The 19,573-nt window shown below is 44.2% G+C and overlaps 1 protein-coding gene across 8 annotated transcripts in view; it reads right to left on the reverse strand.

Moving 5' to 3' along the window:
• Positions 1 to 227: 227 nt before the first annotated feature.
• septin9b (septin 9b) overlaps positions 228 to 19,573 on the reverse strand; it is a 59,595-nt gene continuing 40,249 nt past the window's right edge. For 6 of the 8 annotated variants that reach the window (XM_040186494.2, XM_040186495.2, XM_078080258.1 and 3 more), the window contains 9 exons: positions 14,452 to 14,637; positions 11,470 to 11,598; positions 11,262 to 11,343; positions 10,911 to 11,048; positions 7,494 to 7,611; positions 5,062 to 5,157; positions 4,690 to 4,786; positions 2,741 to 2,792; positions 228 to 2,076 (listed from right to left, as the gene is read on the reverse strand). In XM_040186494.2, coding sequence (XP_040042428.2) covers positions 1,854 to 2,076; positions 2,741 to 2,792; positions 4,690 to 4,786; positions 5,062 to 5,157; positions 7,494 to 7,611; positions 10,911 to 11,048; positions 11,262 to 11,343; positions 11,470 to 11,598; positions 14,452 to 14,637 — 1,121 coding nt within the window. In that variant the 3' untranslated portion in view covers positions 228 to 1,853. Of the gene's footprint in view, positions 2,077 to 2,740; positions 2,793 to 4,689; positions 4,787 to 5,061; positions 5,158 to 6,382; positions 6,612 to 7,493; positions 7,612 to 10,910; positions 11,049 to 11,261; positions 11,344 to 11,469; positions 11,599 to 14,451; positions 14,638 to 15,204; positions 15,348 to 19,573 lie in introns of those variants that run through there. The other 2 variants (XM_040186497.2, XM_078080259.1) reach the window with 2 other exon arrangements.

Below are 19,573 nucleotides of genomic sequence, written 5' to 3' on the forward strand. Positions count from 1 at the left end.
AACTTGATATCTTATGAAAAAAATTGTTAAATGTAGACGAAAAAGATTTGGCCTTGTCAATTATATTTGATGTGAAATGAGGATAAATAACAATGGATTTGAGAACAGGATAAATAAAATGTATCTTATTTTTAACTTAGTTACCAAAACGATGTTATTTTATGGTTTGAACATTTTGATGATTAATCAGCACAAAGCTGTCGTTTTGACAATCAAGACAATCAATGTTTAACAATAAAAATATCCATCTTTATTCTTTAAGATAACATATCAAAGATAGAACCTTAATCCATGATACCATAACAAATTACACAAGAACTTTACAACAGTAGACAAGGTGTAACCCAATAACTTTCTCCGCAGTAAAGACTATAGTTCTCTTGGTTGTTGGAAAGTATTCTCTCTGTATGTAACATATTTTAGAGAGTGCACACTTGGTTATTTGTGTTAGAAAATGTATGATAATGTTCAAAATTTGGATTTAGCTTCTAAAAATTATCCCATGAGTTTGTATTAATGTGCACATTTGTTTCAAGGTGTTATTTTGATTCCTTCCTTATGATCTGGTAAATATCCCTGTTATTAGTTTTTGCAGAATCGGTTGGTTATGTATAAATATATACATCTTTTGCACTGTGGTGCCAGTTATAAGCCGGACCAACAGGGTACAACGTGGTGTAAAAATGCAGGCCACTAAAAACAAATAAGTCTAAAGCTAAAAGATAATGACTGGTAGAGACCTGCAACAAACCTCTGAAAGCCCTAAGCTGCAATGAAAGTTGAATTGAACGGATTACACTTAACATACACATAAATATCTATTCATAAATCCACTCTTTATATTGTATGTGCTTCTCTTTAGAACAGAAAAAAACAACTTTTATTTGGTAAGGATAAAAATGGACAAAACAGTTGCACAGATACCTCCAACAGTCCCATTCTATCCAATCACATTAGAATATGAACAGCAATAAAAATACTATAGTAAATGTAAAAGGCAAGGCATTACCGTATTACACAACATTGGCATTATATAGAAAGAGACGAAGTGGGGGGGGGTTGGCAAAAAGACGTTTTTAAAAACATAACACGACTGAGAAAATGGAAATGGGGACTAATTCTTACAAAGCTGCTCCACACTGCCACGGCTTTGTCTTCTAGTATCATCTTGCAGTGCGGAGGTGTCAAAAATGTATTTACCTTCTCCGTGATGCTATGAACGTAATCTAAATATCCATACTTAACCATAGTTTCTCTACAAAACTATACACCAAAACACAAAGCACACCAGACCATTGGCACAAACAGTTACTTAGAGCTAATGTGTTGTCGGATATGCTGTACTTCATTTAGAATCATGCCAGTTCTCCTCGTCGGGACAATCCCCAACGGCTAAACCCAAGATCCTGCAAAGGTATTGTGATTCAGATCCAAATATTGTTCATTGTTTCACTGACTCTTCACTTTCATTTGACTCGCCGCAATACATACATACATACATACATGAAACATTGATAGATTTACTCTTGATTATCCATCACACGCCATCTTTCACGGTGTATTCTTGTAAACAAATGTGAATATATGTTGCATTGTGCAGTCACAATGGGGATGGGGGGGGGTGTAACAGTCCTGTACAGTATGTGAATCTGCAGAAGAGAACCTTTTTCATGGAAGGGACAAAAAGAGGGGAAAAGATTTACTCTGATTGATGTGTGGAGCTTCCTGCGGTTGTGGTAGTTATTCCTTCTAGGTAACAAAAAGACAGGCTTCACAGCATGAGAGTGTGTGCGTGTGCACGTTCATGCAAACAGAACACTTGGGCGGCTGCGTCCTGACATGCTGCGCGGACTCTACATCTCGTGGGACCGGGCTTCGTGCGGAGCGGCGACCCCGTTGGCCTGCGGGGGGCCGCCGGGCTGCTGCTCCTCGGGCTGACCGTTGGCCTTCGGCTGCGCCGCCGGGCGCTCGCACTGCTGCGAGACGAAGTGGCCGTTGGACTCGTTTAACCGGCGGACGCGATACGTCTCGTAGTGGATGCTGCCTGTGATGTCCTTGATGTTCTCCATGTGTGTCCTAAAAGACAGCGGGGCGCATTTCAAAACCAGTAGTATAGCTTCGCAGCAAAAGTAAAATACATGCGATTGTCTTATTTTATTGATTTAGTCCAATGGCAATTCATGCATTAACTGTTAACAGCACTTTAGTTTTTGTGATTAAGGGGTTAAGGATTGGGGCTAGCTGCCACATAGGAAAGCCTCATATGCAAGGTTAGAATACACAGTGCCACTGGTACCGAGTAAGCTCTGCAAGCATGTATGCAAGTGTGTGCTAAGCTAAGTGGTGCGTTCAGTGTGTTTTTCCCTCTAGATCCTCCACTCAGTGCTAAATACACAAGTGGGGGACGGCGACCAATCATTTTGGCTCATTTGGTTTTAAGAATAAAATATCATGTCAGACTTCCACAGTCTATGGAGGAGACTCCTGCACTAACAGGCGCAAATTAAATGGAGGACCTTTTGTAGACGTGCCTGCTGTAATACTACCGTCTAGGGAAGCACTCAGGCCTTCTAAAACAACTTCATTACTATTGATTTGCGTAGGGACGTCTAGCTTTGTAGCGTCTCGGGGCGGGTTCAAATTCATCTCAACAAATAAAGGGAGTAGCTGGAGGCTCGGGCTGTGACAGGTCTTTAATATCAGTTCCTGCATGTCTTTAGATCTTAAAATGGATGCTCACCTGATGAGGAGGTCTCGCAGGTAAGCAAACTCACAGTGTGCGATATTCTCAACTGCAGGGAGAGAAAAGAGGAAACAGTAGTTGAACCAAATAAACTCTTAATCAGAACACTCAAAGGGTTGACTTTATATACACACACACACACACACACACATAATCCACCACAACTCCGCTGTGTTGTTCTAAAGTCGACCGAAGCGCGTCTCCTAACACAACATCTCCAACAATTCCCTTAAGCCAAGATAACACACTTTGAGTCATTTTACACGTCTCAGCTCTCCTCTATATTGGAGAACTTTAAGTGAGACGTTTTAACAAACTCCCCGTGACAAGCTGCTGCTGCCTCCGGTAGGGCGAACACATGTTTGAATTATAGATTATGTCAAGAGTGTAAATGAAAAAAAAGGGGAGGGTGCTTTTTATGTAACGCTTTGAAATCCACGGGCAGGAAATTAAATTCTCTTTGAAAAAGGAGGAGAGTGGAATAACTGCTGGGTCTGGAGCGCTGATTAGTGGCGTCGAGGGAAGGCGGTACTTACTTTAAGCGAGCTGCACTGCCGGTATCTGCACACTCCCTCGTCCCTGTAACACCCTATGTACGGTGTGTATATATATATATATATATATATATATATATATCTAAATGCCTGAGTCAACTCTATTCCTTCCTTTTCATCTTTACGCTACTCATCTTTAGCCCTGAACAGTCCCCACTCCAGCAGCCGAGTGGCCTCCTCTCTTCCTTTCCCTTGTTCCCTCTCCCACCCGCAGGCTTCACTAGTTTGGGGCCGCTGTTTTTTTAAAAGAACAAGACAGGCTCTTTCTCGCCCTGCCGTACTGTAGTAGTACCGTGTGAGTCCACGGTGTAGACATCCCTGGTAAAAAAAAAACCTCATGGTTTTACCTCGGAAGCGGCTTTGTTTTAAATGCATGAGGTCCAAGTAGGACCAATGTGATCATTCACTATAAGAAACATAATATGAATGAATATAAAATTGCAGCAATATTTCGACCCAGGATTCTTTCCGTTTATTAACCGGCATTACACGATCACAGTATTAATATACTAATATACAAACTAGATTAGTTCATAATCAAAGACATTGAAACCTCAAATTACAGTCCGACCAGAGCAGACTCTAGACTCAGACTCTTCCCTGACCGTCGTATTCCAAGCGAACACTGAATCACAGATGACACAGACGTGCGGCTCTCTTGAGTCTGCAGTCTGAATAATTTACAGGTTGTAAAAATGGTTTATATTATCTTTTATTATACTTATGTTTTACAGGGCATTCATAGCGTGGCCGGCTAATAAAAAAGAACCCAGTATGCACTGCAGAAGAATGTGCTGAAGTGCATCCTGGGAAGGAAACGGGTGCTTTTAAGAGTACTGGTCCTCCAATTGTAGTTTCACTGCCTGTTTGGACAGATGTGCTCTCCCTCTCGCACGCACGCACACGCACACCGCGAGGATGTTCACTCTCTAAGAACCTCCTTGGCAGTGTGAGCACACAGCACGGGCCAACCAAAATGTAAACTGTAACAGTGTGCGAGCGAGGGGAAGGGGGGGTGAGTTGTCCCAGAGGACACACAGAGTCCCGGTAAATCTCTTCCTCCTGTCTCGTACGTGTCCCTGGTTACAGACGCAGAGAGACGTATGTACACAAACGCCTGGTAGTCAAACAACAGATGGTTGGAGCAGCTCGCCCGGACTTTAAGAGCTGCAGTTCGTAAATTCACAATGTTGAAAATGCACCAGAATGGCAGCGTTCAGATATTTATGCATTACAGATTGGCCTATATATGAAGGCCAATCTGTAATACATAAATGTATGATTACGATTTCAGCTCCAACTGATGCTGGTCAGTGAATCATTTTGTAATCATCTGTTTGCCAGGAGGAGGAGCTCTCTGTTCAATGTATGTGTGTGTGTGTGTGTGTTTACCCTCTATGGTGCCCCATTTCGTTTTCCTTCCCAGAATCTTCTTTCCGTTCACCTGGTACTCCTGGTCACTGCCCACAACAGCGAACGGGATCATCTCCTGTTGAGTGCACAGATGCACGCGGTCATTGAAGCGACAGGGTCAATTTGTTTTCATTGTCACGCTTCTTTTCGTTCACCACTACCAGAACAACATGCTGGTATTGACTTTCTTGTTTTTCAACAGGAAATTTCCAACAAAAAGAAAAGGGGGAAAATGAGGAGTTAAAAAGAAAATAAATGACACGAGATGAACCACTTTAAACCTGCAAAATACACATTTGTGAGTGGCGTGATGTCTAGAGACACAGGAGGACGCTCAACGACTGAACTCACCCGGATTTTGTCATTGATCTTCCGGTCGTCTGCGTCCTCGTCAAACTCTTTCTGGGGGTAAACGTCGATTCCGTTTGCTCGCAGCTCTTCCCTAATCTGAACAAAGCAAAGCACAACGAGACGAAATCAGTTGGTAAACTACCACCGGATCAGCAAGTATACAGCATTTAATTACTCCGTCTTAGCAATCACATTTCAAATCTTTCACAATTACAGGTTGGCAAAAGGGTTTTGGTAACAGAGGCCAAAGGAAGGTCGGACTGGCATGCAAACCAAACAACCCCGAACCATTCATTCATTCGTCACCTCACGACCACCACTGGGTGCTGGGATCGAGTCCTGCTTACATGCGGGTGGGTATTTAGGTCTGGGCTTGAGACTTGAATAGAACCTGCTGTGATCCCACTACAACTTTAAACAAACAGTGGGTCATGTCACGCAGTTTGGTGTTGACAGAGAATGACTATTATCCTCGACACGGAGGCGTTAACATGAAGGTAAACCGCTGTGACACAGACAGTGGTATGGCTTATTGAATGGCCTCCCCTTTTCTTTATAATGACTTGAATAAAAGAAATAGACAGGCGGGCCCCTGGGAGGAACGGCCTTTTAATGAATGACTCCTCACTCCCACAATTACTAGTTTGACAATTCCCACTTCATTGTTGATCCTTGGAAGCTTTTTCTCAGGCTCACATTATGGGAGACGCACACCAAGTGGAAAAGCCACATCAACGGTCGGGGGAACGCAAACAGACACTCACAGCTGGACACGCCGAGGCTCAACATTTAATAGTAAAACCCGTCTTATCCTGCTTTGAGGTTGCTGCAGGAAAAGTGGAAGAAAAAGAAAAGCACCTGGCACACGCTGCTTTTAGTCAATAATCTTCAGGGTCGTGAGGAGCCTGTGCGGCCAACCCAAACAATCCAGCTACAAGCCCTGCGGCTTCCATTCTCTGCCAGGGGCCGGTCCAAACGCCGGCTCTGTTCTTATTGGACGGTGTTTGGGCACCAGACGGGGGGAACCGTATGCCAAGACACCCATCGAGCTTCTCTAAAATGACTAAAGCTTTTGAGGAAAGTCTGAAGGCTTGGAGGGAGGAGCAGAGATTTAAAGGAAATGGTGGCTGCCTGCCTCCTGCGGATTGTGAATTATCCAACAGAAACACAGTGAAGAAGGGAAGCAGGGGAAAACGTTTAAGAACGTGTTGTAGCAGGTCAAGCGGCAGTGGAGGATTCTCAGCCGGAGGAGCCTCCTTGTGTGTTAGTCTGACCGCTGTAACGTAGCAGGTGAGGATGTCGATTTTGACCTCACGATTATCGTGGCCAAAAGAATTCACGATAGGGATAGGGAGAAGGGAGTGGTTCGGGGAACGGTGCCAGGAGGAGGCATAATTGGCCTCAGGTTGGATTAATCATTGTGTGTGTTTGTCCTTAAGAAGGGGAGATCCGGCAACAGCAGAGGTGTGGAGCGAGGCGAGGAGGCTGGAGCCGGTCGTGTGCTGCTGTTGAGCATAAAATAGGTCCCCCCATAGGTCGAACGTGCCACACTACGGAATAGGCCAGTTGAAAGAGAAAATAGTACTAGAGTTATTTTGAAAAGCAAATTACACACAACAGTTATTGCAGATAGAGGGCAATATTGGTAAGTATGCTTAGAATCGCCTAAAATAAAGTACGTTTTTTTATTATGGAGGATTATTTACACAACTATGCATTCTGCTTAAAAACCTGTCTTTCAAATGAAAACCTACATTTTCTGACACTTTAGTTTAAAGTAAAGATAAGCAAATTCTAAGAGCTTTGACTTTCACCAAAGTATCACAAACATAAATTACCTTGGATTACTGAAACCTATTCACGTTACGCAAAATGCTTCTTTCGAGGCATTTTCATATTTGAATATATTCCACAGAGGCCATGTGTCTCTTTTTCATGCACCACGCGGTGGAGACCTCCTTGAACTCAGACATGCGATCGCCCAGTAATTCCCTGGTACACGTAGGGCCTCCTCGGATGGCAACCGGGAAGAGATTTGTCATCTGATTTAAGAGCAATGCTCATTAAATAAACACCTCAAATAAAGACTTCTTAAATGTTTTCTTCTGAGACCGAGCAGCACCTTTGGAAGCGCTGCAGTAATGGAGGCAATGGGGCCGACTGCGCCCCAGGAGGGGGGCAGTGTAAGTTTGCCCAGAAGGCTTTCGTTTGTGGTGCCTGGCAGCTCCTCACATGTTACCGACCTGTGTAACGGATATAAACATGAACACGTTTGCCTGTGAGGGTGGAATCCATCGGTTTAACCTGCTCATCATCCGTGTATTTTCATCCTTAAAGACCTGCTAGAGGTCACTGCATGCGTGCTTGGGAGGATGAGATTAACCCCAAGCAAGAGAAGCAGCCTCGTAAAAAGCAGCGCGCACTCCTCTCACCGTCTCTTTAAAGTCGTCCCTCTCCTCCAGGGTGAGTGTGTCGGCCTTGGCGATGACGGGGACGATGTTGACCACCTTGCTCAGGCGCCTCATGAACTCCACATCGAGAGGCCTCAGACTGAAAGGGGAGAGAGAGACGACAGTACAGTACAGCGTCACTACCTGTTTGGAGCTATGGGCTGCAAAGCCCTGCAGATTCGTTCAAACCTCAAATATTAATAAATAAACACAGGCTACTATTGACTATTGACGCCTACTGCAGGAAGTAAAAGCATAAACAACAAGCCACTAGAGGGCAATCGTGGTCCATTTCATTTTATTCAGTCCACCGTGGTTTCTTATGTTGATGCTCATCTTGCTGCTTCAACATCAGCTGCTGTTTATTACTCACTCAAACTATTATATTTTTACACTCCTGCTTTCTATGAAAATGTAGAGCTTGCACATTTAATTAATGGATAATACAATCTTTGTTTTCCCATTTGTCTTCAATATACTTCAATTTCACACAATTTGTAAATTCTCTTTTCAACTAAGGTTTTCACTTTTCTCCTCTATCCTCCTCTTTTCTCATTTTTCTCTCCACTCTGTGTTTTATTTTATTTTTATCCCATCTCAACATTGCCTCCAGTCGCTCCTCCAGACAGACACCACCACCCTGCCTCCTCCCTCCCTCCCTCACGCTGGCTGCTCTGCCCTCCAATTAGCCCAGCAAAGCCAGGCCAGCCTGGTTCAAAGAGCCAGGGCCAGCCGGAGGGGAGGCCCTGCCGGCCCTACACAGTGACTGACAAGCACGTCGCGTGAACGCGGGAGGAAACACAGGGGTGGAGGCATGTGTTACATGGGGCGAGAGAGAGGAAAGGCGAAACAAGACGGCGCAAAAGATAAAAGAGATGACACGGCGAGCGGTACCCTTAACCAGGCGTAGCTATTTTGGAATGCATTCGTTTGCTGCTGAGGTGACAACTGGCATGCGTCTCGTGCATGCAAAGGGGGATCGTGAGCTTCTCTGTGTGAACGTTTATGCAGCATAAATGACTCCTTTCAGCGTCCCTAAAAATGTTCCAATGCGATGCACAAACAGGCACGCGGGCCGCGTCACACGCGCGCCTGAGCCAACATGCACACTCTCGTGAGTACACGTGTATCTTTGGACATGAACAAATGGAGGACGAATAAGAATGCATGCATGCATGCACAGGCATCCACTTAAAAAAGAAAAAGGGATACACGCAGAGATTCAAGTCATGTTCGTGAGAGATGAGAATACGCTGAGGTCTAATGAGAAGCACAGCAAACAGCAAACCACGAGCGCAGAAACCTTTGCTCTCTTTCCTCTCTACAATACACCAGGAAGCAGCTGTGAGTCAACGCAGAGACCTTCTTTTTCTCAGGGGGGCACGCTAAATGAGCCAACAACGAGATCCCCCCAGAAGGGGAAACAGCGGGGCTGACTGTGCCCTTATCAGAGATGGCTCCCGGTGCCATGAGCGCGTTCCGCTTCACCGAGCGCCGCTCATCCGTCAAGAGAGACCACCGGAGCCACTGATAAGCCAATTTGCCGACGCGCAAATTGCATTAGAGCCTCGAAAGATAGAAGCTGCTGCTGCTTAGGACCACTCAGAAAAAAAGATAATAGTAAAAGTATGTATCTCCGGTGACAGAGGCCTATGAGGGTGACCAGAGGAGTGCTGTCCCATGGCGGAGGTGTCCAGAGGCTTCCAGCGCTACGTCCATGTTATGTTTTGTATTTAAGGTTAAAACACATTTTGCGGTACATATAAGAGGTGATTGAAGTATGTGCTATATGATGCCTTTTCTAAGCCCCGTACAACATCTGATTTTGTCTTTTAACACACATTCATCTCTGGGCCAGGTTACAACAGAGGTCTTCCTCTCTACTGTCTGGTTGGCTGGAAGCGAGACACCACTTCCTGACTGCATCTTGCATCTTTTATTCAACACGAGTGCATATATCCATGCGTTCATGTAGTTGGACTGAATACAGCGCAAATGATATAGAGGTGACTTTGAACCGGCCTTACTGAAGTGAAATGTGACACAAACACACCGCGTGTGCTTACAGGCTGCAAGTGTTAGCATGCATACTGCCCACTGGAGTCCAGGATACGCACTTCTTTACATGAACAGGGACACACACATAAGCACATCCTCTAAAGCTGCAGCTGTGGCGACGTGAGCAGATGATGAGGGGGTCTGTCGAGCAGCAGGACACACACAACTGTTGAGTTACTGGTGAACTGAAGTATTAAGCCGTCATGGAGACCACTCAGGTGGGTGTTTAGTGTACTTGTATCCGCGTGTGTACAATACAAAGTTCCTTTCAAGTTTCCTTAGCGACTGTGAAATCCCGTGTGAGCGCTGAGCCCTGCTGTGCTCCTTCCTTGACCCTCGGTGCATATAATAAGACAGACCAATCCTCGCCGTCAAAAGGAACAAATTAGAGAGTGGACTTGGAGGAAATCCCCCCCAAGACACTAATCACCGACAAAGATAATTGTGGTTTTGCATTGCGGTTGCAACAAGCTTTCCCAGATACACATTCAGGGCACTGAATCGATCAAATCCAAAATGTTGATGCTTCCCCTTTTAAAATATATTCAGTGATGAAAACACTTTCACGGGTAGTGATTGATTAAATTATTGAATAATATATATATATATACACACATAAAGGCCATGTGGTCTGATGAGACGAAAATAGGGCTTTTTGGTCTAAACTCCACTCGCTGTGTTTGGAGGAAGAAGAAAGAGGAGTACAACCCAAGAACACCATTCCAACCATGAAGCATGGAGGTGGAAACATCGGCAGGCCGACTGCACCGCGTTGAAGTGGAGGATGGATGAGGCTGTGTTTCGAAAGATCTTGCACAAACCTGGTTTGCAAGAACTACAAGAAACGTAATGTCTGTAATTGAAAACAAAGGTTCCTGTACCAAATATTAAGTTTGGCTTTTCTGATGTATCAGCTTTGTAAGTGGGAAAACCTGCAAAATCGGCAGTGTATCAAATGCTGGTTCTCTGTATACACACTCGCTCAAGGTGTTTGTAACACTGCCTTAAACGCGTCACTATCTGCTAATCAAGAAAAGACATCCTGAAAATTGTTTCCTGCCTCTCAGCTATGAGAACTGTCGAGTCTAATTTCATTGTGGTATCCGACTCTTCAAGACATGTTTCTCTGGAAGAGGGAATGTGTTCCATATGTGGTCACTAAAGACGGAGACGATAAAAAAGAGCTGCAGAGGGATGTGGGAGCTGTGGACAGACAATGTGGTCAGCGAGAGATTCCCAGAAGGCCTGATTGGTCTCAGCAGCTGTGGGAGAAGTTGGTGAAACGGAGGGAGGGGGGCAAATAGAGGGCCGCATGAGCGCCTCGCTCACGTGGGACCTTACCAGTGTCCTGTGGGGGGGATGAAGTATATGCAGCAGTGCACCCTGGAGTCCGGGATCCTCTTCTTCCTGTTGATGTTGACTTCTTCCTGCAGGTAGGCTTCATACTGGTCATTGATGAACTTCATAATGGGCTGCCAGCTGGCACAGGAAACAGGAATGAGAAGCTGTATTACAGTGAGTCCGCTGACCAAGCATTTTATTTTCTACAAAACATGATTATGAACATGATAAAAGGATAAAACTTTGAACTTTTGTCATTGATAACCGATCAGGGTGAAGGAGTAACCATACTAACTCAGTGATGGAAATAAACTACGTAACAGCTACTCAGGCCTTGAATCCTCAGCTCACCAGTTTTCATTGTTGATCTGATCCCCGAAGCCCGGAGTGTCGATCACCGTCAGCTTCATCCTCACTCCTTTCTCCTCTATGTCTGAGAAGAGAAAATAAAGGCAGTTTGATTTGCGTTTTTTTGGACACAGACAAAAAAAAGATTTGACACATTGACAATACTATTAATATTTCTCCTGAAGGCTACTGGATATGAACATTGGCTAACCGTGACTGATGGACTTGATCTCGATGGTCTTGGGGATCCTCTCCTCCGGATTTGGCTGCACAGACTTACGGCTGACCTTCGATTTGAAGAGGGTGTTCATCAGAGTGGACTTCCCCAGGCCGCTTTGCCCTGATCAGGAAAACACGCACAGTCAGAGAGACTTAAATAGAAGTTTTATTTTACGTTTTTTCCCCCCCAAAAAATTCTGTCAGATTAAGTATGCATGACATCATCTCTAATGGATGGATTGCACAGGAAGTGTGTGTCTCAATAGACCCTCAGCATAGCAGGACAGCTGCAGGGTCAGATAGACAAGCTGTGGAGGCGAGGAGGACAGATGTATTGCACAGGCCACCCACCCTCCCCCACCCCACCACACACACACGTGTGTGTGTACTCTCGTGAGTAAAAGTCAAAGGCCATTTTTAAACATTTCAAGATGGATTACTTCACTAGGACATGTCTGAGACACCCTGACTTGGTTTGTGCTTTCTTGTATGAAGCAACCAATTGCAGTGAAAGAAATACTCAAAAAAGGTACAGTGTGCAGCTAACTACTACTCTCTTCAAGTTAGCCCTTCATATCTAAAAGAGCAGGTCCTCCTCACAGAGTCCGCCATCTTTCTACAGCTGCCCAGAACTGATAGACCAGATGGTGACTCGAGAGTCTTTTGCATTTCTACATTAGAGTTAGCTGCACAGCGCAAACCCATTGAAGCGCGGCCCACTGTCCATCTCCCATTGTGGAGTGATGTTATTATGGTATGGCCGGCCTCCGATTGGGTCATCGGCATTGCCACGGTTTCGCACTCGGTAGCCTCACATTAATGCTGATATGGAAAGGGAAGAGCGGGCAGTGGGGAGATGGTAGTAATATGCAACCACATCGCACTGGGCCTTAAAGACACTTTGGAAAATGTTATCATTTGTGACTGAATAACTAACACACACCAACTCTCCGGCCTGTTTTGTTTCCCTCCACATTTGGCCGTCCCCCTCAGTTCACGGTCCCAATGAACATAACATCCACCGCGGTGTGTGCAGCGTTGCCAAGCTGGCCGGCCCCGTGACACCCAGGGTGGCCTTTTCCACCACCCGTCGCTGTCGCTGCCACCCACACACACACACACACACACACACACACACACACACACACACACACACACACACACACACACACACACACACACACACACACACACACACACACACACACACACACAATCTCTGCCTTCAGTCTACTTTCTCCCTCTCTCCCTCTCGTGGTGGAAAGCATAAAAGGTCAGCTGGCTGAAGGGCAGGGATTAGGCAAATGCATCTCATTGGAGGGTCCCTAAATGGTGCACAGGCTCCTGTAACCTTTCACGTCCTCGCTCGACACCACACGGACAACTTCAGTGGCCTGCGGAAACTTCATTAGACTCCAAAAGATGCCCTACTATTTATTCTTCCATCCACCAATGTTTAAACTCACTGTTCTTTTCTATTGTGAACTTCCTATGTATTTAACTCTGGCATGAGCTGTGTGAGGGTATTGTTACACAACACAGTATTATATGATCTCACAACACAGTTTATCCTTGAGGTGTCGACGCGCTGCAAGTGGATACATGTTCTTTAGAAATGAGATGCAGGATAAAACGCGTATCTCAGAACATTGACAGAGTCGCATCACCCCTTTCTCACTAAAGCTCTGACACGACTTTCCCTCCGTTGCCCTAAATCAGTCCTCCTCCTCCTGCGTGCAGTGTATTTCTGCTGAGGAATCTGTATCTCAGTGTGGGATCACATTCTGACATTTGGCCCTACCTGTACGCCGTAGAGACTGCATGTAAATAGTGAGCGAACATATTGCAGCAAACTAAAAAGTCACCTAGTGGTTTGTGGGTTTTGAAACACGAGCTCGGAAACTTTGGACATTGCAATCTTGTTGTTTTGTTTTTAACCAAATGTGTGAAGTTGAGGGAGATCAACGTTCTAAGACAAAAAACACAGACAACCCTGAGAGACCAGACAACACCATGGTAGCATCCTGTCAAGGTCCAAACCATTCCCTGCTTTTTGGTTTATTTTACTCTAAATAGACAATAATTTACTGAATTGACATCACAATACATAATGAATAAGACAAACAAACTGTGGTAGAAGCACAATTTTCTCCTTTTTCTTCAGAGGAGAAGCTTCATGATGAATGCGATGCATTTTGCAAACTAAGCATGCTATGTATAACGTCCTGTTTTATGTGCTTAGTTCTGCATTTTCTGTAGCTGCTGCCCACATTGAAAACGTTTTACACGGCTACCTTTTTATCTTCTCGCTGAATTGAGTCAAATGACAGTTGAAAACATTTGGAAGGAGTAACAGCCTCAATTGTCTCTGGTCAGTTTGGACTTCAAATCCAACATGAATGAAGCTTGAAGTCGGGCTGGTAGCAGTTAGGTTAGTTAACAGGTTTTCAGTCATATTCGTACATTATGGTGACCAATTCTCATAAAAAATCTCCAAAATATGCTATGATTTAGCATTGTTAGCACGTGTTGAAATGAATTACTTACTCAATGCAACTAAACCATAGATAAGAGCAAATAATGGTCATATAAACACACAATTTGAAGACACGGTCAAAGTTGAAAAACACTTAATAACACAAAAAAAGGTAGGAAAAGTCTGAAGCGGCTTGACATCGTTTTCCCAAATTGGAACATGAGAGCAGATATCCTTCTTATACGGCCGTCATTTGTGTGTTTGTTCTGCAATTTGTTTTCATCAAAGTAAAAACAATATGCATGTTTCCAACCACATCGGATCACGCTTCCGCTATTTAAGAATATATGAAAACAAAATTGAACCAATTGAACCAATTATACCATGACATCTATCCATCGATGAATCTGCCACTTCTTATCTCAGAGATCTCAGATGGAGCCTCGTGGGAGGCTGGGACTCTAAACATTGAATTGCAATTGTGAACGTCGCACTCACCCACGACCATGATGTTGAGCTCGAAGCCTTGCTTCATGGCCTTCCTCCTCATCTGTTCCAAGATGGCATCAATGCCCACGTAGCTGAAGTCGCTGCCATGGGTCTTCTCCCCCTTACCTTGAGGGGTAAGGTGGTGGGGCTTGGCGGACTCCGACATGTTGCTGTGGCTAAGACTGACCTCTGACCCTGAGGGATGCAGGTTGGACAAAAGAAAAAGACATTAAATTGTATTTAATTCATGGCTTAGATGTCTATGGTATCTATACAATGTACACGCGTGAAGCAGCTGGGTAACTCAGCACACAAATGCATGTGGAAACTGCCGAGTACACACATTTTGGTGTGAGGATACTGATCTGAGCAGTTCATTTCCTGTGTGAAACAGGAGGCACGCGGCTTCAAATTAATATGTGTGACACAGAAAACACAGAAAAGTGGATAATCTGTCTTTTTTCTGCCAAAAAACAAACTTGTGCCAGCTGGCTGACATATGCACACATGTATGTGCGCATATGTGCATGCACGCATAGAAAAAAACGTTCCCATAACCTTTCTGCTAAGAATCGTTTTCCCGGTGGGCCAACACTTGACCTCGAAGCTCACCAGTAAATCACATATGATCAGACACACATCTGCTCCATATTGTTGCATACATTATTGAATAAGCTACTACCTCATGTTAGTTACACATCCCCTGAGAGTAAGTTGTGACCAATGTGAAACAAAAGAATTTGGAAGACAAAACAAACAGACCTTGGTGGTAGAAAGCGTTGCCAACTTTCAAATCACGGCTTATAGCTCACTTTAAGGAGGAGATTGTAGTGTGGAAGACGAAGGCTGCGGGTGCGAAGGCACGTTTGCAACACAACTCCACAGTGCCAAATGTGCCTGTTTGTGCTTGCAGCAGAGGGACTCTCTCATTGTAGGAGGAGACAACGTTTCCTGTGTTGCATTTCAGAAACTGGAGGTATGGTCTGCAGTTACACACACACACTATAAACCGCACACACACACACACAACTGAAGCTGACAGCAATCCTGACAATGCTCTGGTATGGTACACTGAAGGTGTGATGGATTCAGTCTCTGATTTGGGTCAATAAGGTTTTCTCGTGTAACATTGAGCACTGTGCAAGGCTCTGGCACCTGTAAGCTTTTTGCTGAAGAACACCAGAACAAATTTGGTTTATCCGACGGGACGCAAAGACAGCATGTAATATGTAAAATGTCAAATTTGAATGCAGTGCAAATGACAATGGAGCATGTTGTCCCCTAGGGACCTCAAATAAGACACAGTTGTGAGCTGGAGGTACAGAGGCATGTTGATCTCTCCAACAGTGTATATTTTCCAGCTTTACTCAAACTATGAAGCTCAGACTTTCCACAAGAATAAGAAAAGGCCCTTTTTCGCTCTCTGACTGACTAATAATCACTACAGGTGCTTTTCATTTTTGGGCAGAACAAAGACCACCTATCTCAAAGGAAGTAGAAAACACACATTTACACCATGAGGGAGGTTTTAAAGTTTATGTTAAATCTCAAATGATTCAGCTCCACCACCTCTTAATGCAACAAATGGGAATGAGGGCACACACTGGGTCTTTTGTACCTCAGAAGTTACATACCAGATTGGGAGCTTTTTTTTTTCTCAACACGGTGATGGCTGAGCCACCAGCTCACAGCTAACAATGCTAACAGCTAACGATGGTAACGGTGCTTAACAATGATTCAATATGAAAATTATTGTCTTTACGGAATCATTTTGCAATGAAATCATGTGAGGGAACCACACAAGAAATAATCATAAATTAACTGTGATGTGATGGCTAAAACTCAACAAGTTCAATACTAAACTTCTGTGTGTATATATATATATATATATATATATATATATATATATATATATATATATATATATATATATATATATATAGTGACAATGTCAGCCCGGAGCCATCTGCCGGTTCACACGGCTGCGCTCTAAAAGTAGACAAACAGTCAAACTGTAGCGGAAGCAACCACACAGGTGTAGTAATAAGATCTGGAAGGGAAAACGAAAGAACAACGAAATAATAGCTGGCCTGAAAACCGCCAGGCTTGCTTCGATTTTCACAACTCCTTCTACAATAGTCCTTGTGAGCATCTTCGCCGCAATCAGCACACAGTGTGTTTACATGATGGTATAATTCGAATCTTTGCTTAGTCGGACTATGCTCTCTTTCGGGGCAAGTGCCATTATCCCAATATACATGGCAGTGAATAAATTAAATCATTGGCCGAAAGCATGTCATATCCGATACGATAGGTGGCGCTGTTTTCATTACAACTAGTTGTGATACAGCCATTTCCGCTTGACCTCTTCACCACTACCAACAACAACATCAACATTAACATTACGAGAAAGATGGCGAACGGAGAGCAAGGTGAAGCTACAACCCTCTACTATCTTTGCATGATGTTAATAGGAGCACAGCGAATGCGAATGGTGCTATTGGCTGATTTGATAACGGAGAGAAGACGCCGTCGGGATCTCAAGCATGCGCAAAGACGCAAAGTCCAGTTCCTTATCCGATTCACCGTTACATGCCGCAATAGTTGAACTATCAACTGGATCGGATCGAGTTATCCAGGGGTGTTAATCGGATTGTAGTCGGACCGCACAGTCGGACAAAGGTGTTTACATGAAACGGATAATTCGATTTCAGTCCGACTAAGCCAGTTATTCGAATCCATGTAACCACGCTGACTGCTTCCCAATGGTGAGCCGGCTAATCGCGATCAGCAAACCACAGCAACAGTTGAGCCATAAGCATCCACAAGAAAGTGACTCCTCACGAGTCAGATGTCCATTCGAGCGTTATGGTGTTCCATAAAGACAGCGGCGGTAACCTTTCTGGAAGAGCAACCTCATTACAGACGTACAGTATGACTCAGATCGGACGTTCTCCAACCAGATGGACCGGGTGCCTCGAAATAGAACGAGACACGTGAGACTTCACTGGAATACGCTCCCTTTGAAGAACGAACTGAAGCCTAAACGAGAGCGACACGGTGAGGTGCTGGCGGGCACCGTGCATTCAAATGGATGATGTGGGAATTGGACCTGCGTAGAGGACCAAACGGGTGCATTAATAAACCTCGACTGACCCCTCATTGACGAAACACATTTGACCCAAATGAACATGACTTGACCGACCGACAGACCGACGTTACGTGTGATGACTGCTTTCTTTTGCCACAGGCCACTTACAAAAAGGGTATTTTTGGATTAGAGTTTGTTTAATGAATGGAGACAAGTGCAGGATTTCTCGTTGCATGAATGGATAGATCCCATCAAGGAGAGGACTCCAGTCGTTTATCTTCAAATGACGCCACTCACACCGGAATGAGGGCTCTTTCAAATTCTGAAATCTTTGTATTAATATTTACATTTTGGAAGACGACACTGTTGTTGTCTAATTGTGGTTTAAAGTGAAGGACAACTTGTCTTCCACCAACATCACATGGTTGTCATGTTGCGGAGAAGCGCTCGTCTTTCGCTCCAACATTGAGATAAAAAAAATTCCGTTTGGTGTTTTATCTGCGTTGTGGTATAGTTTCCTGTTTGTCACAGAGGCTCTTAAAGCAGACAAAACCACAACATTTACATCCGCAACGGCCTCCTGCCTCACAGGATGTATAGAGGGTGCTTATAAGCCTGCCAAGGCCCTTTTCAGCGTGAACAATCCTCAGATTATTGAAGAACCATCGTTGCTGCCTCGGAGGCTCAGCGCCTTCCTCAGTCCAGAACTTGAGGGTTCTCACACACCTTTCTCAAGCACCTTTCTCACGCACTTATACATTATGGTCATAGGACCGGTTACGCAAGACCACCTCCACGTTAAAGACGTCTGTAGAGGCGCAGTGTGGAGGATTTGGTGCCATATAGTGGTGAGGTTGCGGATTGCAAACCTATTTAAATTTCTCCCGGGAGCAACTGCTGTGGCTGATGCAGAAAATGTGAAAAGATTCTATTGGTACTTTTTTTTCTTCAGTACTTTTGTATTAAGGTCCATACATCTGGCTCGCCGCTGCTTTAATTTTTTTCAAAAGGGTCGTCAAAGTCTGGTGAAAATAAAGCGCTTTTAACCATTGCATTAGTCCTAAAGGTTTAAGTTTTAGGACGAAACCTAAGTTTAGAGTCTTAAAGGTAAAGTACTCAACAGTTATCTTAGAAATACATTACAGCCTGACCCTTCATTATGCTCGATCCTGAACGCCAGCGTAGCCGAGTGCAGACAAGAGAACACAAACTGCTTTCAGGCCGCATTCTTGTCTGACCTCAGCCTTCACAGAAAAGTAGTGCATCGTGTTAATATTTCTAGAAGTATGCAACATGGAAATATTTTGCTGACAGATGTCAATAACCACCATCCCGAAGCATTAAACCCACTTCCTTAAAACTGACTCCAACCCCCCCCCCCCCCCCCCCCCTCCCCCAACACGATGCTTTCCCCTCTGATCACATGCGGTTTGGTATTTTGCAGAGAATCCCCTTCCCACTGTTGACTTACACATAACTCAACACTCCCCTCTCACGCCTTCCATTAAAATCCCATCGGGCATATCCCATCCCATCCACATTTAATATTCTCAGAGTGAAGCTTGAATGCTTCTGGAACAAAGCATGAATTGTCTCGTTGAGTGGACTCAACGAAAAACTAAAAGCAATTCACTTTCCTTAGATTCGCAGCAGCATTCCAAGCCTGCTTCTAGATCATATGTATGAGAAACTGGGATTATTTTGTATACAAGGGCTAAATCCACAAATTTCCACCACAGTATTGTTCGGTATGATACATACATTGCATCTTTTATCATTCATAGCATGCACAACATGAAATTGTGCAGATGAGTCAAACTGTTTAAATGAATGTGGTTGATGACTGACGCTCAACATGCAAAACTGGTTTATTTTATAGTTCACTTCTGGATTCAAACGGTTCCTTTCACAGATGTTTTCATGAGGTTTCGCTCAACATCTATGACTAAGTTTGGAAAACTGCTGTAGTGCAGATCAACAAATGACACTTTCAAATTAAATTAGATTTTCTGTTAGGTTAGCTTTCTGTTTTTTTATTGA

This window comes from Gasterosteus aculeatus, chromosome 9, assembly GCF_964276395.1.
Source record: "Gasterosteus aculeatus chromosome 9, fGasAcu3.hap1.1, whole genome shotgun sequence".
NCBI lineage: Eukaryota > Metazoa > Chordata > Actinopteri > Perciformes > Gasterosteidae > Gasterosteus > Gasterosteus aculeatus.